This window comes from Sus scrofa, chromosome 12, assembly GCF_054392235.1.
Source record: "Sus scrofa isolate SSC_HxYL_T2T_F1_AM1 chromosome 12, Sscrofa_HxYL_maternal_Yorkshire_Landrace_v2.0, whole genome shotgun sequence".
Taxonomy (NCBI): domain Eukaryota; kingdom Metazoa; phylum Chordata; class Mammalia; order Artiodactyla; family Suidae; genus Sus; species Sus scrofa.
The window spans coordinates 44,036,352-44,060,208 of NC_139394.1; the positions used below are offsets into that span (position 1 = coordinate 44,036,352).

General features: G+C 48.8%; 1 protein-coding gene across 2 annotated transcripts; it reads left to right on the forward strand.

The window, feature by feature from the left end:
* Positions 1 to 167: 167 nt before the first annotated feature.
* HEATR9 (HEAT repeat containing 9) lies at positions 168 to 18,013 on the forward strand. Of its 2 annotated transcripts, none has more exons than XM_021067398.2 (16): positions 168 to 400; positions 2,101 to 2,150; positions 4,440 to 4,621; positions 4,846 to 4,972; positions 5,191 to 5,247; positions 5,426 to 5,482; positions 6,671 to 6,728; positions 7,119 to 7,249; positions 12,014 to 12,196; positions 12,587 to 12,679; positions 12,782 to 12,901; positions 14,769 to 14,842; positions 15,315 to 15,366; positions 16,030 to 16,116; positions 16,373 to 16,749; positions 17,843 to 18,013. In XM_021067398.2, the coding sequence occupies exons 1-16, from the start codon at positions 313 to 315 to the stop codon at positions 17,928 to 17,930; spliced, it is 1,824 nt and encodes a 607-aa protein (XP_020923057.2). In that variant the 5' UTR covers positions 168 to 312; the 3' UTR covers positions 17,931 to 18,013. The 2 variants fall into 2 exon arrangements, with proteins under 2 accessions (XP_020923057.2, XP_084841242.1); XM_084985116.1 differs by lacking the exon at positions 4,846 to 4,972 and adding an exon at positions 1,818 to 1,942 and having other exon boundaries at positions 209 to 400; positions 2,101 to 2,191; positions 16,373 to 16,623.
* Positions 18,014 to 23,857: the final 5,844 nt, after the last annotated feature.

Consider the following 23,857-nt stretch of genomic DNA (forward strand, 5'->3'; position numbering starts at 1 on the left):
CAGACAGGCATGGCTCTCCCACTTTTCAGAGAGGAAACCAAAGCTCCCAGAAGTAAAATGACTAGCTCAATCCACAGGCCAGCAGACACCAGGGCTGGGGCTCCAGAATGGAAGCAGAGTGTTCTGTTTACCTAGGAGGTCTTGTTGCTCAGCACTTGGAGGCTTCTACCCCCAGAAGCCCAGACACCTTACCAGTGCCCCTTGTCCCACAGAGGGCAGGTTTCCCCAAGCTGTGTCCCCACTCCCACGAGGGAGCAGTGCCTGTAGCCTCTTCTCCCAGCAGGTTCCTCCTGGCCCCACCAGGAGAAGAGGATGGCCCACCAAAAATCAGTCGACATCTTTGACCTCAACAGGTCAATGCTCAAGTACCCATGGCTGGAGTATCCAGAAAGGACCAAAGGTGAGGCTGGAACGGACTGGAGGGGAGTCAGGGACAGTGGCTGAAACGGAGAGCTGCCTGGCACCCACTCCCAGGCAGGGGTCTGGGAGATGTCAGCAAATCCATAGGAAGGGTCAGAGCAGACCCACGGATGCTTTCAGGGCACCCTTCAAGGTAAGTCTCCAGGGCCCCCTAAGGTGGCGCATCTCAGCTCCCGCTCCCTCATCTGCGCCCCACTCTCTACCCAACTCTCACACCTCCAAGGTTGTAAGCTGGTTCCTGTGCCTACTGCTCTTTGCCCTCATCTATCTGGCTAACTTCAACTTGCGCTGAAGACTCAGCTTGTGCATAGTCTCCTCTGGGAACCCCGTCCTGCTTAGGGACCCCTCACTTGAACCACCTGTGCCTTTATCCGTCCTCACCTTTGTTTCCCTTCATTCATCACTAATAAACAGTTCTGCCTCACCAGCTAGACCCGTGGTTCCCAAAGCATGTTCCCAGGACCAGCAGCAGCAGCAGTATCTTGTTGGAAATGCAGATTCTCAGACTCAACCCCAGACTGACTGAATCAGCACTCTGGGGATGAGTTTTCTGGGAATAAAGAAATCTGTGTTTTAGGCACAGAGAACAGACTAGTGTTTGCCAAGGGAGAGGGACAGGGAGGGAGGGATGGATTAGGAGTTCGGGATTAGCAGATGTAAACTATTATATATAGGATGGATAAACGACAAGGATAAACACTAGTATTATAGCACAGGAAACTATATTCAGTATCCTAAAATAAACCATAATGGAAAATAATTTGAAAAAGCAAATATATATCTGAATCACTTTGCTGCACAGCAGAAATTAGCACATTGCATATCAACTATAATTCAACTAAATAAATTTTAAAAAAGGAATCTGTGTTTTAACAAGCTGTCTAGATCTGTCTTTCTTTTCTTTTCTTTTCTTTTTTTTGTCTTTTTAGGGCCACAAGCATGGCATATGGAAGTTTCCAGACTAAGGGTCAAATTGGAGCTGTAGCTGCCAGCCTACACCACAGCCACAGCAACACGGGATCCGAGTTGCATCTGTGACCTACACCACAGCTCATGGCAACACAGGGTCTTTAACCCACCGATCAAGGCCAGGAATAGAACCTGCGTCCTCATGGATACTAGTCGGGTTCATACTGCTAAGCCACAATGGAAACTCCTCCAGTTGTTTCTAAGCACACTCAAGCTTAAGAACCACTGAAAGAGACCACTGGTTTTCACCATTAGAATCCTTGCGGGAGCTTTCTCAAATGCCTGCGCCCCTTCCTCAGAGAATCGGTTTCAACTAGTCTGATATCAGGCCAAGGCAGGTTGAAATTTCCCTCAAATAATTCTAACACATGGCCAGGGTTACGAACCACCTTGCTAGACCAGTGTCTCTCATATTTCAACATGCATAGGAATCTTGCTCAAATGAAGATGCTGCTTTGGCAGGTGTGGGGTAGAACTTGAGAGCCTGCATTGCTGAGAAGCTCCCAGGCTATGGCAATCCTGCAGTTCCACAGACCACATTTGGAGCAGCAAGGTACCAGAAAAGGGACCTATGAGCCCCTTCAGGATAGGAGTTATGCTTTATTTACCTCCCAGGTGCCTGGTACAGTGTTCACTAAATGCTGAACAAATGAATGCCTGGAAGGATGGCTTCAGCCCCCCTTTGTAACTTCTGCCTCATTTGTACCACAGAACTCAGAAGAGCCACCGCTCCTGTTGACTTGCCCTTGTCCTGCTACCAGGTCAGACCCCTAACTTCTGCCACCCTGGGAGCTTTGTTAAGGTAGGAGGGGCAGCAGACGGTCCCTTCCCATTAAAGCCAGTTCATAGAACATGACATTCACCCCTGGGGCTGCCACTAACTCTGTGTGACCCTGGGCGAGTCACTTTCCCTCCCTGAGCCTCAGGAGCTGCTTCTGTCACGGGCCAACCCCTGCCCAGCTCCCTTGGTCCAGTTGCTATGAGATAGTATCTATAAGGCTTAGGCTATTTTTTTTTTAGGGCCACACCTGCGGCATATGAAGTTCCCAAGCTAGGGGTCAAATCAGAGCTACAGCTGCTGGCTTATACCACAGCTCATGGCAACGCCAGATCCTTAACCCACTGAGCAGGGCCAGGGATCCAACCTGCATCCTCATGGATCCTAGTCTGGTTTGTTAACCGCTGAACCATGAAGGGAACTCCCATGAGTCATTGTTATTAACTGACACAGGAATCCTCCTTGTGAGAGATGCCAGATAAAATGGGGTGCTCAATTAAATTTGAATTTCAGATAAACAATGGCTGTTTTTCATATGCATATGTCCTATCGTCTTCATTACCTGGAATTAAAATTCAACCGGACACCTTGGTTTTTACTAAATCTGACAACCCTGCTCACAGTGAGTCAATGCCCCATTTTCTGAAATGATGACAATCACCTGAGGACCCTTGTTATGACCTTCTCAATCACCAAACTGGGGACCCCTGGCCAAAGCCCCTCTTCCTTGGTGCTCAGAGATCTGTTGTAGAGACAGGAAGGCTTGAGAGAAGACAGGATGGAATCCTAGCCAGGCCTTCAGAGAAAGCCCCTGACCCATCCAAAACCCTCCACTACAGACAGAGCTGCAGTTTCACAATTATTTAAGACAGATTACTTGGGGAGTTGCCATTGTGGCGCAGCAGAAACGAATCTGACTAGTATCCATGAGGCTGCATGTTTGATCCCTGGCCTCGCTCAGTGGGTGAAGGATCTGGTGTTGCCATGAGCTGTGGTGTAGGTCACAGATGTGGCTCAGATCCCACGTTGCTGTGGCTGTGGCGAAGGCCACCAGCTGTAGCTCCGATTTGACCCCCTAGCCTGGGAACTTCCATATGCCATGGGTGCAGCCCTAAAAAGCTAAGTTCCATGAAGTCAGGGATGATAACTCTAACCCCAGCACCAAGTGCCTGGCACATAGTAGGAGCTCAATAAGTATCTGTTGACTGCCCGAATGAGTGAGCACTAGCCTGAACTTCCCCCTCTTACTCCACATTTCCTCACCCCTTGCCTTTTACTTCTTGCCTTTTTCAAAGTCCTTTGAGATGCTCAACTAACCAAATTGTGTACAGCTGTCCCTCGGTATCCACAGGGGATTGGTTCCAGAACTCCTGTGGACACCAAAATCCATGGATATTCAAGTCCCTTCTATTTTATATGGTGTGGTATTTCTATATAATCTCTGTACTTCTTCTCTAGATTATTTATAATACCTAATACAATGTAAATGAGTTGCTGGGTGCACGGCAGATTCAAATTTTGTTTTTGGAAATTTCTGGATTTTTTTCAAATATTTTCAATCTGTAGTTGGTTGAATCTGTGGATGTGGGACCTGCAGATACAGGGGGTTGCTTGTACTCGGATTAATTCACAAACAACAATGGATTCACAATCTTTTTTTTTTTTTTCTTTTTGGGGGGCCACACCCATAATATATGGAAGTTCCCAGGCTAGGGATCAAATCGGAGCTGCAGATGCCAGCCTATACCACAGTCACAGCAATGCTCGACCCGAGCTTGTGGCAACACCAGATCCTTAACCCATGAGCAAGGCCAGGGAACCCACGGAATCACAACAGGAACGCCAAGCTTCACAATCTTTTTTTTTTTTTTTTTTTTTTTTGGCCATGCCCTTGGCATGCAGGGCCAGGGATCTAACCTCCATCACAGCAGTGACCTGAGCCACAGCAGTGACAATGCCAGGTCCTTAACCCACTGAGCCACCAGGGAACTCCTGGCTTCACAATCTTTATCTCATTTGTTCTTCACAACCACCTTGGGAGGGATGCAGAACGGGGATTATCAGCTCCACTGTGCAAATGAGAAGACAGATCGTGGTGGGGTGAAATAATTTGCTTGAGTCACACAGTGGGTAGCGAGGTGGCTGTGACTTCAGGTCAGATAAGAGGCTGAAGGGTATTTCTCTCATCTCGTCCCTTCTCACCCTGGTCCTTCTCCTGGCTGAGAAACGTCCCCTGCGACGGCTCTGCCACTCACACCCCTCCCATCTCCAGATGCCAAAGGAAGAGTTCCCCCCAAGTCCAGAGTGCTGGAGGCAGCACCCGAGCAAGCCAGACTCTGTACCTTACTGCCACTCCAAGAAGCCTGAGCTCTGCACACACTGGCGCACCCTGTGTGATCAGAGGAAGGAACGGGAGGCCCAGAAGATACCTCGGCAAATGAGAGATCACTCCAGGTGCACGTTTGCCCCTTCCTATTCTCCACCGGCCTCCACATATTCTAGGAAAGAAAAGAAAGAAAGGGGTGGGGTGGGACAAGTCCGCTTACAGACCCCAGAGGACACCGCAGGGTAGGAGGCTGGCGTCTGGGCTGGGCCGAGGTCAAGGGGTGGAGGAGAGTTTGTGAAGTAAGGAAGGAGGGAACAGGGAGCCAGGGCGGCCTGTGCAATTTCTTACACAGGAACATTGAGGAGGGAGCCCTCATCCAAAAACTCCATCTCCCCATGAGCAAGCTGACTATAAAGTCCCAGAGGGAACCCAAGCCCTTAGACCCGACTGGGGACCCCATGAAGTGGCAAAGATTAAAGGTCAGGGACCATGAGGGAGGGAGAAGGGGGAGACTCCCCTCCCGTGGGTGCCCTTACCTTGGACTTGCTCCAACCTTCAGCCCTCAGTCCCTGCCTGCAAAACGGAGGGAGGGGGAGGAAAAGGGACTGGACGGCTGAGCTCCTTCCAGTTTGAAAGTATACTTGCAGAACTATATTTATCCCTTCCTTCCCTTCCACTGGCTCCCCGGAATGGGCAGGAACTCACAAGAAGCCTGAAATCTCCCAGAGAGGATGAGCAGCTCTATGCAGCACAGGTGTGAAGTGCCAAGGGTGGGGGAGTGTGGTTACAGGAGCTGGCTGAGCTTGGGGAAGAAAGATGCTTGTGATGGGGGGGGGGGGGGGCTGCAAGAACAAACCCCATGTCCAGAGGATGGTGACTCCTGGCAGTGGTGTCCAAGGTCTCTTCCCTTTCCGCTACCCCTGTTCCTGCAGGCTCTGGGGTGTCTGGGTGTCAACGACAAGTTTATCATGGAAGCACTATGGCAGGTGGTGAGTCTGGGGCTGCATGGAGTTCAGGAGAGGAGGAAACAGGGCTGAGGTGTGTAGAGGGTGAGCACACAGGCCAGGCAAGGCTCACCAGGGTCAGAACCAGTGAGGACAGAACCGCTGTGTGCAGCATGTCCCCATTCCATGCCCTTGTCTTCTATTTTATTTTATTATTTTATTTTATTGTCTTTTTAAATTTTATTTTGATTTTTAATTATTTTATTTTTTTATTTTATCTTATTTTTAGGGCCACACCCAAGGTATGCAGAGGTTCCCAGCTAGGGGCTTAATTGGAGCTACAGCTGCCAGCCTATCACAGTCACAGCAATGCAGGATCCAAGCCACATCTATGACCTACACCACAGCTCACAGCAATGCCAGATCCTTAACCCACTAAGTGAGGCCAGGGATAGAACCTGCGTCCTCATGGATGCCAGTCAGATTTGTTTCTGCTGAGCCATGACAGGAACTCCCGTGGCTTCTTTAAAGGGCAGCACAATCTAAAAGGATGGGAGGGAATTCCCTCATGGCACAGCAGGTTTAGGATCCAGCATTGCCACTCCAATGGCTTGGGTCACTGCTGTGGCACAGGTTCAGTCCCTGGCTTGGAAACTTCCACATGTCGCAGGCTCATCCAAAAATGAAAAAAAAGAAAAGAGGAGAAGGAGGAAGGGAGAGAGGAAGGGAAAGAGGGAAGGAGGGAAGGGGAAGGGGGAACCTGAAGATCCCCTTTGTTCAACAGAAAAGAGGCTCACTGAAGAGCCAGGAGAGAACTGAGTTCATTCGCTACCTTAACTGAATGAACGCCTTGTGCTATAAGCCAATATGTAATGGCGGGGGCGGGGGTGGTGTTCTTATCCATAATCTCATTTAAACCTTCCAACACCAGGATCAGGTAGTGGTAACTGCATTTTTCTAATGAGAATATGGAAGCTCTGAGAGGCCAAGTGGCTTGCCCAAGGGCACGTGGCTGCCAGATATCAGAGAGGGACTTGAACAAAAGCCTTACTCCCAAGTTGCGTTCTGTCCATCGCATCACCCTGCCTGTACCCTGTGTTTGAGCAAAGTCAGGTCACTCTCTAGGCCTCGGTTTCCTCACTTGTCAAATTTAAAGTTCAGCCGAAATGATTCTCCAAGCTCTGACATTCTACCACCTCATGGTATGTTCCCACCACCTGCCTCCTCAATCAGGCCCAAACTGGTCCAGAGAAAGTAAAGTACGAGGCCTACCGAACCCTGGCCATCCTGGGTGAGTGCATCCCCTCCAGGGGTGGGGAGGAGGCGGGGGGGTGAGGAAGGAGGCAGCGCAGCCCCTTCCCGCTTCGGGGAAGGGCAAATGGGTGCATCGTACCCCCACTCCAACCCAGCCAATGGCAGGGTCTGGGAATTATCCAAGGTATTGCTGGGCAGAGAGAGGAAGGTGGGGTGAAAAGGGAGAGAGATTGGAGGCAGGGAGAGAGGGAGCTCCTGCAACTGCAATCATGCTCAGCCAGCTGCTCTGGTGTCCTGGGAGGACCGGCAGCCTTGGGACCTAGGACTCAGAGCTTTCCGTCTTGAGGGCACAGTGAAGTCACATGGGTTCTGGCAGAGAGGAGCAGCCCCTGAGGCTCTGCCTGACCTGAGGATCCGCCCTGTCCAGGCTGCCTGAATAAGCACGTGATCCACGCTCTCATCAAGCAACTGAAGGGGCAAAATGAGGGGAAGAGGATGGATACTCTGACGGTGCTACGGGCGGCTCTGAACTCCAGGGCTACTGTCCCCAAAGACCAGGTAATTGGAGGGAGTCAGTAGCTGGGGTGAGGTAAGACAAGGCAGTTGATGGCTCGGTTGGGGGTTAGGCCCGGGAGAAGGCAACCTAGCTCCCAGCTTTGAGAGGGGAGGATGCTGTTCTCATGGTGGCCCCTGTGGAACAGGGTCCCTGAACAGAAGCATCAGCAGAGCCACTTAACTAGCCATACAACCTCTGAAAAGCCAGCTTTCAGAGCGTCGCCTGTCCATCTCTAAAAGGGATACAGGAGTTCCCGTCGTGGCGCAGTGGTTAACGAATCCGACTAGGAACCATGAGGTTGCGGGTTCGGTCCCTGCCCTTGCTCAGTGGGTTAACGATCCGGTGTTGCCATGAGCTGTGGTGTAGGTTGCAGACGCGGCTCGGATCCCACGTTGCTGTGGCTCTGGCGTAGGCCGGTGGCTACACCTCTGATCGGACCCCTAGCCTGGGAATCTCCATATGCCGCGGGAGCGGCCCAAGAAATAGCAAAAAAAAGACAAAAAAAAAAAAAGAAATAAAAGGGATACAGTAATTACCTTATAGCATTGGTGAGAAGATTAAATGAGATAAGGTGGGTAAAGCACCTAGTTCCACACCTATGCTCTCTAAATAATAAACCATCATTATGTTATCATCCCAAAAATAATATATAAAAAGAAAACCTCTGCCAAGAAGGGACAGAGACCAAGAGAGTCTGCCGACACGACTTGAGATTTTTCCCTTTTAGGGTCCTCTTACTTTGACCCCATCACTGCTCCACGTGAAACAGCATTCATCACTCACCCATTTACTCAACAAACTTGTATTAATTAGCTATCATGTGCCAGACACCATCCAAGTGAACCAAAGATCCCAGCTCTTGGGGAACTAACATTCTAGTCAGGGGAGTTAAATCTAGCCAGTAGGAGTTCCCGTCGTGGCTCAGTGGTTAACGAATCCGACTAGGAACCATAAGGTTGTGGGTTCGGTCCCTGCACTTGCTCAGTGGGTTAACAATCCAGCGTTGCCGTGAGCTGTGGTGTAGGTTGCAGACGTGGCTCAGATCCCGCGTTGCTGTGGCCCTGGTGTAGGCTGGTGGCTACAGCTCCGATTAGACCCCTAGCCTGGGAATCTCCATATGCCACAGAAGCGGCCCTAGAAACGGCAAAGACAAAAAAAAAAAAAAAAAAAAAAAAAAAAAAAAAAAATCTAGCCAGTAGATTTAACTATATAGTATATTAGAGGTGACAAGTGCAATGGAAAAATTAGGTAGCAGGGTGAGGGTGATTAGGGATGTCAAGTGGAGATGGAACGGGTTGCAATTTTAAACACTGATAACAGGCAAGGCTTCATTTAGAAGTGGTCCTGTGGGTCAAAAAAAAAAAAAAAAAGTTGTCCTTTGAGCACAGACAAGAAGGTGAGATATCAGCCTTACAGATATTTGAGAGGTACTCCTGGCAGAAGGACAAAAACCGCAAAGGCCCTGAGGCAGGAGCACGCTTGGCATGGTCACGGAACAGCAAAGAGGCCACTGGTGGAGGCGGAGTGGGAGTAGAGAAAGCAGGAGGAAATGAGTTTGGGCCGAAAGTCTTAACAGAGGAGAGCATCTGTGGCCTCCTGGATGACTTTACCTACTTGAGCTTTTACTCTGAGGTGGAACAGGCTTTTGAGCAAAGCACTGGCATGGTCTAACTTATATTTCTGTGGAGTTTTTGTTTTGTTTTGTTTTTGTCTTTTTGCTATTTCTTTGGGCCCCTCCCTTGGCATATGGAGGTTCCCAGGCTAGGGGTCGAATGGGAGCTGTAGCCACCAGCCTACACCAGAGTCACAGCAACGCGGGATCCGAGCCGCGTCTGCAACCTACACCACAGCTCACAGCAACGCCGGATCATTAACCCACTGAGCAAGGGCAGGGATCGAACCCGCAACCTCATGGTTCCTAGTCAGATTCGTTAACCACTGTGCCACGACGGGAACTCCCTCTGTGGAGTTTTTTTCTTCTTTTTACAGCCACACCTGTGGCATACAGACGTTCCTGGGCTAGGGGTCAAATAGGAGCTGCAGCTGCTGGCCTACGCCACAGGCGCAGCAACATCAGATCTGAGACGCATCTGCAACCTACACCGAAGCTTGTGGCCAAAGCCACAAGATCCTTAACTCACTGAATGAGGCCGGGGGTCGAACCTGCATCCTCATGGACACTATGTCTGGTTCTTAACCCATGGAGCCACAACGGGAACTCCTGACTTATATTTCCAAAGGTTTACTCTGACGGCTATGTTGAGAAAAGATGGGTAGGGAGTGTGAAGCAAAAGTGGAAGCAGAAAGAGCAGTTAAGAGGGGCTGCTGAAGCAAACCTGGTGAGATATGATGGTTTGGACCATGGTGGTTATGGTGGGTTGGTAAGAAGTTATTAAATTCTGGATATATTTTAAAAATAAAACTGACAGGTTGAATGTTAGCTATAAAAGACAGTGAGGAAAAAAGGATGAAGCCAAGGTTCTTGGCCTTGAAATTGAAATCAACTTGAAAAAAATTGTCATCAACTAAGATGGAGAAGGCTGCAGGTGGAACAGGCTTGGCAGTAATATCAGAAGTCCAATTTTGCACAAGTCATGTTTGTGACGTCTACTGGACCTCCAAGGGAGATGGCAAATAAACAGCTGGATGTACAATTTGGAGCTTAAAAGCCTGAACTAGAAAAAGAAATCTACGCGTTGTCAGCATATAGACAGCATTTAATGCCATACAACTGGATGAGATCACTAAGAGGCAAGCCTCAAGCCTTGAGGCACCCCAATGCTAAGAAGTCCAAGATAAGAGGAAGAAGCAGTGAATACTGAGAAGTGGCGACAGGTATGCAGACAACCAAGAGGGTGGTATTCTGAAAATCAAGTGAAGAACATATATCAAGGGATGGAGACAAATGAATTTATCAAATAAGACAAGTACTGAGAATCAAGACAATGGATTTAACAACGTGGGAATCACTGACTCTCCTAACAAGAGCCATTCCTGTGGGGCAGAGGGGGTGAGGGCTGGAAATGAAGTGGGTTTAAGAGAGACTGGGAAGAGATAAGTTAGACATGGCAAGAATAGATAACTTCTGGAATTCCCATTGTGGCTCAGCAGTAACAAACCCAACTGTATTCGTGAGGACACGGGTTCAATCCCTGGCCTCGCTCAGTGGGCTAAGGATCCAGTATTGCCATGAGCTGTGGTGCAGGTTGCAGACAAGGCTCGGATCTGGTGGTGCTGTGAGCTCTGGAGTGGGCCGGCAGCTGCAGCTCTGAGTCAACCCCTAACCTGAGAACTTCCATATGTCATCGGTATGGCCCTGAAAAGACCAAAAAAAAACCAAAAAGAATGGTCAACTTTCCAAGTTTTGCCGGAAAGCAATGAAGTTGGCAGCAGAAGTAAATTCTAGAAAAAAAGACAACAGCATGTTTCACTGCTGAGGGCAAATGATAATTTTGGGTGAGGAGAAGCATCGTTCTGAAGAGAGTGGGAAGAGTTGTGCGGCAATGCTCTTGAGCAGATGAGAAGAATGAGATTGAACACGTCGGTGGAGAGACTGCTGTCGGACAGATGGTCGTGGTCCACAGGAACACCTGGAAAGGAAGAACACGTGGGCACAGGTGCGAAAATTAGACAGAAGCGGTGGTACGTGTCTCTGGAACTTCTTTTCCAGTAGTTTTTATTTGCTCGGTAAGGTAGGAAGCAAGGTCTTCCACTTAAGAGACGAGAGGAAGAAGTGCTGGAGGTTCCAGAGGAAAGAGTGAGAATTAGGAGTCGGGGGCAGAAGAGAAATGCCTGGGAAAAGCACTCTGATCGCCAGGCAACACAGCGGGGCCACATGAGGTCTGCATTCATACACTTCAAGTAAGACCAGTCATCACAACTTTGTTTCCATCCAGGAAGTGCAGGCACAGGGACAGCGGAGAGTTGAGTACAATAAAGCAAGAGGGGGTAAAGGAGCTGGGTGAGCAGGACCACAGAACTCAAGCTGGGTGAAGAGGGAAGAAAGTGAGGAGCAGTGAAAAGGTGCTTGATGAATTGTTAGTCTTTGTGGAATCCAACAATTGTTGACATCAGAGGAGAACCAGAGAGACTGGACGGAGGTCAGAGAGAAGCTGCAGTCACAGGTAATGATAGTCTCTCTGGGAATTAGAGGCTGACATAGAGGACAAGGTGATCGGAGGGAAAGCACTGTATATTTTTTCAAATGCCAGGAGTTAAAACAGTGGAAGGGCTGAAGAGAGTAACATTGATCCATCCACAAGAAAGAGTCACAGGGAAAAAACAATAAAATAAATATTAGGAGTTCCCGTCATGGCTCAGTGGTTAACAAATCCAACTAGGAACCACGAGGTTGCGGATTTGATCCCTGGCCTTGCTCAGTGGGTAAGGTATCTGGCATTGCCATGAGCTGTGGTGTAGGTTGCAGGCACGGCTCGGATCCTGCGTTGCTGTGGCTGTGGTGTAGCCTGGCAGCTACAGGTCCAATTAGACCCCGGCCTGAGAATCTCCATATGCCATGAGAGCAAAAATGGCAAAAAGACAAATAAATAAATATTAAAAAGACAAAAAGTCATAGAGAAATGAAAGGATGCAACCTTAGGAGCAAGTAGATGACAGCAAAAATAAGGGAAGAGGGTAAAATAATCCCATGAGATTTATTTTAGGGGAGGGAGAATGGTCTGGAAGCAGTAATGATTTGCCCTCTTAACAAAGCCCGGCTGAAGACACAGTCCCACCACCCGCATCGCCTCCTCTCTCCCGCTCAGAGGACTCAAGTTGAGGACGAAGAGAAGCTGGTGCCTGTGCTGCAAATGCTGATAAAGAAATCAGTGAACAAAGCAGCGATGGAGGCAGCCCTGTGCTTGGGGTTCCTGAGGCCCTGTAGCAACATAGCCCGAGAGTACCTGCTGCAGTGCCTGTGCCAAGGGCCAAAGACCCAGCAGATGAAGGTGGGAGGGCCAGGGGGGCTCCCTGGGGAGCACTGGGGAAACAGTGCTGACTTTGGGGGGTGGTCTGGACCCTGTCATGCTCATCCCAGGGAAAAGAAGCTTTGGTAGGGAGCACTGCAGTGTCCTCTGTGTGCTTGTGACAATGGACGGACAGGAGTACGCGGTCATATGGATGTCAGTGTACACGTGTCTGTGTCTAGTCGATTGGTCTGGGTGTGCATTCATGTACATACACCTGTGTGCACACATGCATATGTGCTCTTGCTCAAGAGGCAAAGAGGGAAGAGAAAGGACCCCACCTGCTCCCTACACTTCTAGCCCTCAAGTCTGCTTGGTCATCCAGAAGCCTCCTGGTCCTGTATACCCCACCCTGCCTTGCCCGCCCCACAGGCACTTAGTATGCTGGTCAAGATAATGGGTGTGCACTCGGCCACGGTCATCAGGACCATCCTAGACCAGCTGTGCGATTCCAGTGCCCTTGAGGTAAGCTCGAGGGCTGCCTAGTACCCCTCCTTCTCCAGCACCAGCACAGGGCTGGGGGATGAGGGGGTCTATCCTTCACGCCTCCCCTATCCCTGCCCGCAGCATCGCTTCGAGGCCATTCAGATGCTCAAAACCATTGGGCTAGAGCGGATCCAAGCACACGGCCTGGAAGGACTCACATTTGACCTGCTCAGGAGGAAGACATATAATGAACCCTTCTTCGTGAGTGAGACCAAAGCTCCCAGGCCCAGACAGCCCAAATCTCTCTCCACCTCTCTCTAGAGAGCCCCTGGGCTTGGCTCCTCCCACATTGCCCCCCCCCCAACGCCAATTCAGAGCCTCACATTCACCTACCTACTCAGCCTGTTTTCAAGCTAACTGGCCTTCCACCAGGCAGTTCTCTCAGCTTAAAATGCCCTGAGTCATCCCTCCCTCCTCTGCAAGGTGGAAAACTGTCTTATGCTTTCAGTCCCACTGGTAAGTAACTCCTCTCTCCCTCTGCCTATTAAAATACAGTTGCCCCATCGAGTTCCCATTGTGGCTCAGCGGTAACAAACCTGACTAGCATCCATGAGGATGTGGTTTGATCCTTGGCCTTGCTCAGAAGGTTAAGGTTCCGATGTTGCCATGAGCTATGGGATAGGTTGCAGACACAGCTCTGATCCCACGGTGCTGTAGCTGTGGTGTAAGCCAGCAGTTGCAGCTCTGATCTGACCCCTAGTGCCAGTGTGACTCTAAAAAGCTAAACAAATAAATAATTGCCCCATCCAGACCCATCCACACACCTCCTATGGGAAGTATTCCCAAATCACCAAAACCAGACTCACCCTGCCTTCCTCTGTGCTCGCTCGCTTTTTTTTTTTTTTTTTTTAATCTTTTCAGGGCCGCACCCATGGCATATGGAAGTTCCCAGGCTAGCAGCGGAATCAGAACTGCAACTACAGCTGCCGGCCTACACCTCAACCACAGCAACACAGGACCTGAGCCATGTCTGCAACCTACACCACAGCTCATGACAATGCTGGATCCTTAACCCACTGAGCAAGGCCAGGGATTGAACCTGAGTCCTCATGGATACTATCAGGTTCATTACCGCTAAGCCACAATGGAAACTCCTGTGCTCCCTTGCTTTTATCTTTGATACAGCTTTTTACAAAAGCAGCCACAGAACTTCTAAAGATATTTTTCTAAAGTGTAAATGAGACTGCAGCTCACCTCTGGCTAGAAGTTCTCAATGGTTCCCCAAGCCCTAGGACGGCTTACGTTGCCCTCTACCACCCAAGGCCTGCCCACCCCTCTAGCCTCACCACCCTCCTGGCAAAGATCCACACAGCTGAGCTTGGGCACACTCTGTCCTGATTCATACCTGTGGTCCCAGTGTAATGACTCAAGAGTGCCCCACTCGGAAGAGGCCATTTGGCCACTTAAGTAAACTGAACTAATTTCTGTTCCCAAATCTGCACTCTCTTTTGCCTCCAAGCTTTTTTTCTCCCCCTCTCTTTTTGCCTTTTCTAGGGCCGCTCCCACGGCATATGGAGGTTCCCAGGCTACGGGTCGAATCAGAGCCGTAGCCACCGGCCTACACCAGAGCCACAGCAACTCAGGATCCGAGCCATGTCTGCGACCTACACCACAGCTCACGGCAACGCCGGATCCTTAACCCACTGAGCAAGGGCAGGGATCGAACCTGCAACGTCATGGTTCCTAGTCGGATTTGTTAACCACTGCGCCACCACAGGAACTCCTGCCTTCAAGCTTTTACACATGCTCTCCCTCTGCCCAGGCAATCTCCCGCCAGCCCTCGGCCTGGTTAACTCCCACTCATGCTCCAGGTTTCAGCCGAGGCATCACTTCCTCCAGCGAGTCTTCCTGGTACCCAGGCTGAGTCAGGAGACTCTCTCATTGCCCTTCCGCTTAGTTCAGTAGTGTACCACCTATTCACCTGTCTGCTTCTGCCACCAGACTACGAGCTCCTCAAGGCAGGGACCACATGTAGCACAAAGTAAATGTTCAATAAAGGTCTGCGAAGCACTTAAGGGTATACCCCTGCGACCCCTCTCTCTGTTGTCCCACTTTAACCCCTCTTCAGGCTATGAGGCAGGCTGTTGCTGAAACTGTGGAAGAGCTCAAGATGAAGCCCGCAATGATGAACTTGGTGGAGGCGTGAGTGGCTTGGGCTGGAGCTGCCAGGGCAAATCCCAGGCTGTGGGAAGGGGGCAGAGGGTCAGAGAGAGTTGAGAACCTACTGCCTGTTCTCAGTTCATGCTTGTCCGTCCGCCTCCCCAAGTCACGCTTAGCCCAGTCTTCATCTGTAAAAAGGGGCTGAGAGTGTTATTAGCCACCATTCAGGGCTGCTATACAGCTCAAATTAGGATGAGGACATGAAAGGGACTTTGATGGAGGTAAAGTTCTAGACAGATGCGAGTCGTGAGCATCACTTACTGCCTGCTGGAAAACTGTGGTACCAGCCTTTCCCCAGTCCTTGTTCTGACCCAAGAAACGAAGAGGAGGGAGTTAATGAAATTAACATCTCTCACTGGCCTTAAGCCCGACTCACTCTGGACTGTAAAATGCAGCCAGCCTCCCTCCCCTTCCTCTTAATTGTACCATAACACATCCACGCCCTTCTCCACAGGCAACTAATGAGCTCAAACACCACTGCACGCCAGGAAGCAGTCATCTCTTTGGTAAGGCCAGCTCCACCACTCTGACCAGATGGGTTGATGGCAGGCAGGGTGGGCAGTTGAGCCGAGTTCCTGAAGAAAAGAAAGGGCTATAAAGTTTGGGGAGGTGGTGTATTGGCTTTTCTTTCTTTTTTTTTGTCTTTTTGCCTTATCTAGGGCCGCTCCCACGGCATATGGGGGTTCCCAGGCTAGAGGTCTAATCAGAGCTGTAGCCGCCGGCCTATACCAGAGCCACAGCAATGCGGGATCTGAGCCACGTCTGCGACCTACACCACAGCTCACAGCAATGCCAGATCCTTAACCCCACCAAGCAAGGCCAGGGATCAAACCCGCAACCTCATGGTTCCTAGTTGGATTTGTTAACCACTGCGCCACAACGGGAACTCCTGCTTACCTTCTAATTTTAGCATTCTAGCCCTACCAGTTCAGGAAAACCTTTCCTTCAGGACTGGAGGTAGGGAGAATAAGGGATGGGAAGAAGGGACACTGTTTAGAGATGGCTTTAACTCTTCTGGTGAAAAACTGTACCAGAACCCAATGCAGTGGCCCCAAAAGGCAAGGAAAGCCACCTCTCCCTATCTTGACCGGGGTCATCACTAGTGCGGTAAAGAGCATAGCATTTTCCTGGGGCCAGCGACTTAGGCGCCCTCATCCTGCCTCTGCCAGGGCGTCCTGGGGATCCGAAGCCCACAGGTGTTCTACTTGGTCCTGGACATGCTGGATGTGGAAAAGAGCCCGTCTGTGAAGAAGAGTGTAAGGCATTCACCTCTCCCCCGTCTCAACCCTTCCTCCAAGCCTCTCCCACCTACCCTCAACACTTGCTCTTTGTCAAGGGTGGCGGGGGGTGGGGGTGGGGGGTTAAACCCTTACACTCTGTCCCTTGACCTCACTCCCTCACTCCCTGGGGCCACAGTGGCCTGTGGCCAGAGTCCCCCCTCTCTGGGAGCAATCCTCCCCTCCCAGCATTGGCCTGAAGTGAGCCAGCTGCAGGGCCTTTGTTTCAATGCAGCTACAAGAAACATTAATTCTTTTGGCCTCAATTGATCCCTGGATCCAAAACAAGCTGAAGAACAAGGTTCTCTGCATCTATGAGGTGCCTAAGAGCAGCTTGAAGGAAGAGCCTACGAAGTTCCAGAAAAAGCCTGAGGACCCAGAAGAGTTCAATGTCCCAGATTTTCAACTTGCACAGCTGAACCCCTTGTTCCTTACAAAGCCCAGAGCCACATCAGACCAGCAGAAAAGGCTAAACACCCACAAAGGGTCTGAAACCTCTCCTTTCCCACCCTGTTACTCTAAACCACAAAAACACGGGTCACAGGACACCACAGGGTCCTGGGCACAAGCGATCAGGAAACAGCTTCGGATCCTTGCCGAGACCTCCATTAGGTCAGTTCTTTTGGCCAAGTCCCTGCTCTCTCCTTAAGGATGCTTCTCAGAGTTCCTGTCATGGCTCAGCAGAAATGAATCTGACTAGGATCCATGAGGACACAGGCTCAATCCCTGATCATGCTCAGTGGGTTAAGTCCATCGATGCCATGAGCTGTGGTGTAGGCCGAAGACGAGGCTCAGATCTGGCATTGCTGTGACTGAGATGTAGGCCAGTGGCGGCAGCTCCAATTCAATTCCTAGCATGGGAACCTCCATATGCCTCAGGTGTGGCCCTAAAAAGACCAAAAAAAAAAAAAAAAAAAAGGTTGCTTCTCAAGCTCCCCCAAGAAAACAATCTATATTTAATTTCCCATGAATAAAAGAGAGTCACTCTCCATACCACTGCTGTTCCTCTCATCCTGGAACGATCATGTGGCAATAAAACGCAGGTCTCCTCAGTCCTGGCTGGGGCCTCCTCCCACTCAGCCACATGTCCCTTTCATGAGACTGAGCTGATCTGGATGGCCAGCCTGCCTCCTAAATCGAGCCAGAATTTGATGACAAAGCTAGAGTTGAGCCTCTGCCCAGAGGGGGCTGTCAAAGGGGAAATGGGAGAAGATCCTGGGAAGCTTAGCCTGTGAACCATTTCCTTTTACTAACTTGCCCCACCCAACCCCCACTTCCCTGGTCAGGAGGTAAATTAGGCTTAGGCGAGACCAACCAATCTCTCTGCTGTCTCTCCTATACTCTGCTTTCTACCTGCCTCAGACTCTATTTACTCTCTATAACTGCCTTTCTTTCTTTCTTTTGCTTTTTGTTCTTTCGCTTTTTAGGGCCACACCCACAGCGTATGGACGTTCCCAGGCTAGGGGGTCAAATCAGAGCTGCCCCTGCCGGCTTACACCACAGTCACAGCAACGCAGGATCTGAGCCGTGTCTGCAACCTACACCACCGCTCAGAGCAATGCCGGATCCTTAACCCACTGATCGAGGCCATGGATCGAACCTGCGTCCTCATAGATCCTAGTCAGGTTTATTACCGCTGAGCCACAACGGGAACTCCCTTACTTTCTTATTTTTACTGAAAGCTCCCATTTCCCTTTGCCAACAGGACTGGCTACACTGATCCTAAAAAGCTACATCCTCCATCAAAAAGGAAAAGCCCAGACTTTGGAGTCAGATCTGAAATCGAATCCTAGGGTTCATCGCTAACTAGATCTCTGACTTTGGACAAGTTACTCAATCTTTGTTTCCTCGCCTATAAAATGAAGAGAATAACACGTATGAATTCTGAGAGCTCCTATGAGAATTAGACAATAAGACAAAGTCTGACAGTGCCTGGCATTCCACCGCAGGCACTCAGATGTGGACTTCTTTTCTCTCTCGTCTTCTCTTTAGTTTGCCATGTGAGCACGTGACCACCAGAGGTTTAAAAGGTCCTGCTACCACCATTTACTCCCCCAGTTTTGTTGAGTGATCCAACAGGAGGTCAAGCTTTTCCCATCAAGCAGAGAAGGGCCAAAATGAAAGAGATGCTCGCTTCTACTTCCCCACACTCCAGGTTCTATCGTGGTCCAGTTATTCTGAATCCAGCATTGTGTGTCACTGAGATTTATCTGCCCACCTGCCTGCCCCACCACTTCCAGATTCATGTTTTGTTTCAGAGCTGTAGGTAAAAACCAAAAGACTAGTTCCAATATTCTAGAGTATAAGCAACACTGCCTCTAATAGTTTGGCACAAAGACCAAAGATGGACAAATGATCTTTCTCTCCTTTGCCCATTCTGCAGTTTTGCACCAATGAGCAACATCACCCAAATTTCCCTGGGCCTTAACAGCCTATGAGTACAAACAAGGCCTTAATAACTACATAATTCAGGCTCTCAACTCCTGCAGAATGCGGCCCACAGCAAATGGGAGGAGGGACACCTTTAGGGTGAAAGACAATGACTGTATCTTTGGGTTTGTTTGGTAGCTCTGCCTGTGCAACAGACACAGGGAGATGTGTCTGGTACTCAATGCATTAAAACTTTTTTTTTTGCTTTTTAGGGCCATACCTGCGGCATATCGAAGTTCCCAGGCTAGGGGTCAAGTGAGAGCTACAGCTGCTAGCCTGGACCTCAGCCACAGCAACTCGGGATCTGAGCCACATCTGCAACCTACACCACAGCTCATGGCAACGCCAGATCCTTAACCCACTGAGCAAGGCCAGGAATCAAACCTTGTGTCCTCATGGATACTAGTCAGATTTGTTTCCCTTGCCCAACAACGGGATCTCCCTAAAACATTTTTTTTTTTAAACTTAAAAAAAAAAAAGAATCCTGCCCACAGATCTCCAATCACTCCTCTCCCATACTTCTGGGTCTTTCCAAAGAGTGTCTCATTACTCAGCCAAATACTAGTCTCTGTTCAGTTGGACATCAATTCTAGTTTCACCAGTCCTCACCAGATTTAAGATAGCACCAAGCATAAAGGTCTGCAGAGAGCACCTACCATTTGGTATGCCACCAATGTGCACAGGTTTCCCGGTGTCAAAGCTACCTGGCTCCAATATTCTTAGCAACACACTTAATCCAAGCTGTGGCCAGCTTCTCCCAGAGGCCTGAAATGCCTACTCTGCTTGGCCATCAGGATTTATGGGGACTGATTTTTGGACACCAAAATGTAAGCCACCCTCCTCTCCCTCCTCCCTTTCAAATGAGATCTCTGGATACTTGCACTGATGGCAAGAAAGAAAGGAGAGAAAGGAAGGACGGACGGGTGGACGGAAGGAAGGAAAGAAAGAAAAAACATTTATACCCTCTACCCCTTCCTCAAACACTCTCACCCGTCTGTGCCATCGTGAAATCTGGCTCTCTCTTGAACTGGCATCTCAGATGCTGCTCAACCTTCTACATTCCTTCCAATGTCACAATGTCCTGTCATTGTTTCTCTGAGGTCTTGGCTCCTCAGAGAGCTCTACCACCCTCTAGTCCACTTCCCTGTTTCCTCTCCTCCCTGCCTGAATCTTCATCTTGCTATCACCACCCCTTTGGACAACCATCCAATACCTCAGCTCCTCAGTCCTTAAGCTCAACTACAAAGGCTTTTTTCCCCTCCATTCACTTCAACTACCGCTTCCATGGCCGCGCTTAGCTTTTGTCATCCCCAGAAACGGCTGCATCTCCAAAATCTTGAACATCCACTTTCTGACCCAAACCTTCTATCTATCCAGCTCCTTTTTGTGTGTTTTTTATTGGCTGAGCCCACGGCGAGTTCCTGGGCCAGGGATCAAACCCACGCCATCGGAGCAAGCCAACCCATCACAGTGACAACACTGGATCCTTAACCTGCTGCGCCACCAGAGAACTTTTATCCAGTTATTATGCCCACTCCCAGTCCTCGGAATCTCATCAATAACACTAAGCTCTGGCCTTCCCTACATTCTCTTCCTGTCAGCCTCTCTTTTAAATTTCTACTCAGCCCTGACTCCATCCATCTGAGTATCCTAGCTCTGTAACTTACTAGAGATGTGATCTTGGGTAAGTTGCTTAACCTTTCGGAGCCTCTGTTCCTCAATGTCCCTTCTGAAAGCTCCTTCCAGTAGCAATCAAAATCTCTTACACCAGTCACCTCTTCTGTGAAACATTCTCTATACCTCCTTGCCTAGCAGCATTGTTGAGAATTAAATGAGTTATGCACACAGATTGCTTATAACAGTGCAAGGCAGAGAGTAAGCTCCCAGTAAATGGTAGTTACCTGTTACTACCATTATGAGCATCTGCATTTATTCTTACCTCCAAGTACAATGCAAGAGGCATTCTCCTCTTCTGAGGCAAAGTCCTCCAACAGGGTTCTGGATGCCATTCCTTCAAGGAATTTGAATATCAATTATCCCCTTTTTCCTTCCAAGCAGTGTATAGTACACGATCAATTCCCACCCACCTTAAAAATAAACCTCCCGCAAACCCACACCCCTGTCTAGACGCCACCTCCTCTTCCCTCATCCCACCTCTGCCCACCCTTCATAATCAAGTGTAAATAGTTGTCTACGTCACCTGTCTCCATTTCTCTAATTTCTATTATTCATGATCCTACTTCAGTTTGAGTTCAGCATTCAATTCTCTACCCAAACCTTCTTTTGTTGAGACAGTGGTTCTCAAAAGGGGCAATTTTGCTCCTCAAGCAACATTTTGCAACCTCAGGAGACATTTTGGTTGTCACAACTGGGGGCTGCTACTGGTGCCTTGTGATAAAGGGCAGGGATATGGCTACACATCCTACAAAGCACAGGGCAGTCCCCCACAACAAATAATCATCCAATCCAAAATGTGAGTAGCACCAAGATTGAGACACCCTGAGCTAAGATAACTCACAACGTCCATATGGCTAAATACAATGTTTACTATCCTTGATGACATGGCCAACATGACACCGTAAGCGTCTTTTTTTTTTTTTTCTTTTTGCCTTTTCTAGGGCCACATTCACGGCATATGGAGGTTCCCAGGCTAGGGGTCCAATCAGAGCTGTAGCCGTTGGCCTAGGCCAGAGCCACAGCAAAGCAGGATCTGAGCCATGTCTGCAACCTACACCATAGCTCACAGCAACACCAGATCCTTAACCCACTGAGCGAGGCCAGGGATTGAATCTGCTACCTCATGGTTCCTGGTCAGATTCATTTCCACTATGCAACGATGGGAACTCCTGTTATCTCTTAAATATTGGTATTTCTCAGGGTTTTGTCCTAGGCTCTCTTTATAGTCTCTAAAACCATGAGAAGCAACTGGGGTGTTTTATTTATTTATTTATTTTTTTTATGGTTGCACCCATGGCATGTTAAAGTTCCCAGGCCAGGGACTGAATCCGAGCTGCAGCTGCAACCTATGCCGCAGCTGTGACAATGCCAGATGCTTTAACACACTGAGCCAAGTCAGGGATCAAATCCACACAGCTGCTGCAGTTGGATTCTTAATGTACTGTACCACAGTGGAAGCTCCTGGGGTTTATTTTTTAAATGTCCCAGGCCTCACCGACTCCACTGTTTTGGAGTAGAGCCTAGATATCTTTTATGTTTAGAAAAAGTTCCTAGCTAATTCTAGTATTGAACTAGGATGGAAAACCACTTCTCTAGACAGTCTTAATCATATCCATTCTTATCACTTTAATTACCCATTTATATATTAATGACTTTCAAATCTGTGATAGATTCCTTTAGTCAATTCACTGAGTATATACCCTGTGCCTAACACTGTTCTAGGTACTGGGGTGGAACAGGGAACAAAGACAAGGTTCCTTACTCTCCTAGAGCTTACATTCTAATGGAGGAGAGAAATTTAACAACCACAAAACATGGTTTCATACAATGATAAGGATTGTGACGACACTATTTTAGATGGGAAGGCCAGCAACGACCTGGGAGGGAAAGTGGAATCTGACCCAATATTGTAGTGAGAAAGGGTCAGCCATATAAATATATGAGGGAAGAGAATCCTGGATGAAGCAAATGCAAAGATACCAAAGCAGCAGCATATTTGGTACCATCAAGAGTTAGGGCCAGGGAGACCCTGCTGTGGCACGGAGGAAATGAATTCAACTAGTATCCATGAGGATTCAGGTTCGATTCCTGGCCTCGCTCAGTGGGGTGGGAATCTGGCAGGTGGCGCCCTAAAAAGACCAAAAAAAAAAAAAAAAAACTCTAGTGGAAAGGTCAAGTAGGCAGATGGATATAATTCAGAGTTAAGAGAAGAAATCAGCACTGGAAACACAAATTTGGTATAGTCATCACCAAATTATATGGTATTTAAAACCATAACCAGAATGAGTTCACCCAGGATAAAAGTGAGTGCAAACATAAAAGAGAAAGGGAATCAGAATAACGTGAGAAACTTCCAACATGTAAAGGGCCAGGAAAGAAACTAGCGAAGGAGACACACACAAATCAGTAAGGAAGAAATCAGTGGAATGTAATGTTGAATGCTATTATTTTCTGAGCTGTGGATTTTGCACACCCAGCTGCCTACTCAATGTCCCTACTTGGAAGTTACATAAGTGCCCCAAATTCTACTTACTCACAACTGAATTCATCCCCCTCACCTTGCTCCCAAACCTGTTCCTTTTCCAGTATCTCCTATTTCAATGAACAGTTTATCTACCCAATCGCCCAGGCCAAAAACCTGACCCTTTTCTCCCTGCTACTTCTGACATCCAGCCAAATCCTATCAAGTCTCCCCCTTCATTTCTCAAATCTCTCTAGTTATCTCCTTGTGCAGTCACTATCTGAGCTCAGACCAGTATTACCTCTCACCTGGCAAACCATTCTGTCTCCAGTCCAGCCTCTCTACAAGGCAGCCATAATTATCCTTCAGGTGATGCCACTCAGGTCAGGCCAGTCCCCTGCTTAAAAGCTTTTAGTGATTCCCTATATGGAGGAAGGGAGGAAATGAAAAGCAAGAACCTTATCATAGAGCTGGTTTACCTCTCCAGTCTTATCTTTTGCATGACCATTCTTAAACTCCTTCCTCCAATCAGAAAGCACTGCATAGAATTCTCAAGTGCACAGCTGGCTCCTTACCCCTGATTTGTGGATGTCAGCTTTCTCCTGGGAACACCGCTTCCTCACCCCAGCCTCTGTACTGAGCCGATTTCTACTCTTCCCTCCAGACTCACCAAGCCTTTCCCAATCCCACATGACTGGGTTAAGTATCCTTCCAACCAGCACTCAAAGCACCTTGTACTTATTCTTACTGGAGCACTTATCAGGCTGTATATTGTGTTTCTTGATGAGCAATACATCCAGCATCTGGTGTAGGGCCTTACTCATGGTAAGGGAAGGAAAAATAATATTTTAATGAATACCAAATAACATACTCTGTACACTGTTATCTTAAGCCTGGTTTGTCACAGCCTTCCTCTTCCTACCTAGCCCTTCAATCTCCATATTCCCAGAATCTAGAATACTGCCCAAAATAAATACTTCTCAACTATAAACTGGAACTAAACTGACCATATCAAAATCACCTGGTGAGCTTAATTAAGATTCGCAGCCCTGCCTCCCCACGTCTCACAAATTCCTGATCCAGTAGACCTGGGGTGCTGCCTAAGAATCTGGAATTACGACAACCTCCTCGATGGTTCTGACATGCAGTCAT

Coding starts and splice junctions, on each gene's coding strand:
- HEATR9 (XM_021067398.2), top strand. CDS start 313: ATGGCCCACCAAAAATCAGTCGACATCTTTGACCTCAACAGGTCAATG. Junction 4,973..5,190: donor TGAAGTGGCAAAGATTAAAG/GTCAGGGACCAT, acceptor CGGAATGGGCAG/GAACTCACAAGAAGCCTGAA. Junction 12,902..14,768: donor CATATAATGAACCCTTCTTC/GTGAGTGAGACC, acceptor ACCCCTCTTCAG/GCTATGAGGCAGGCTGTTGC.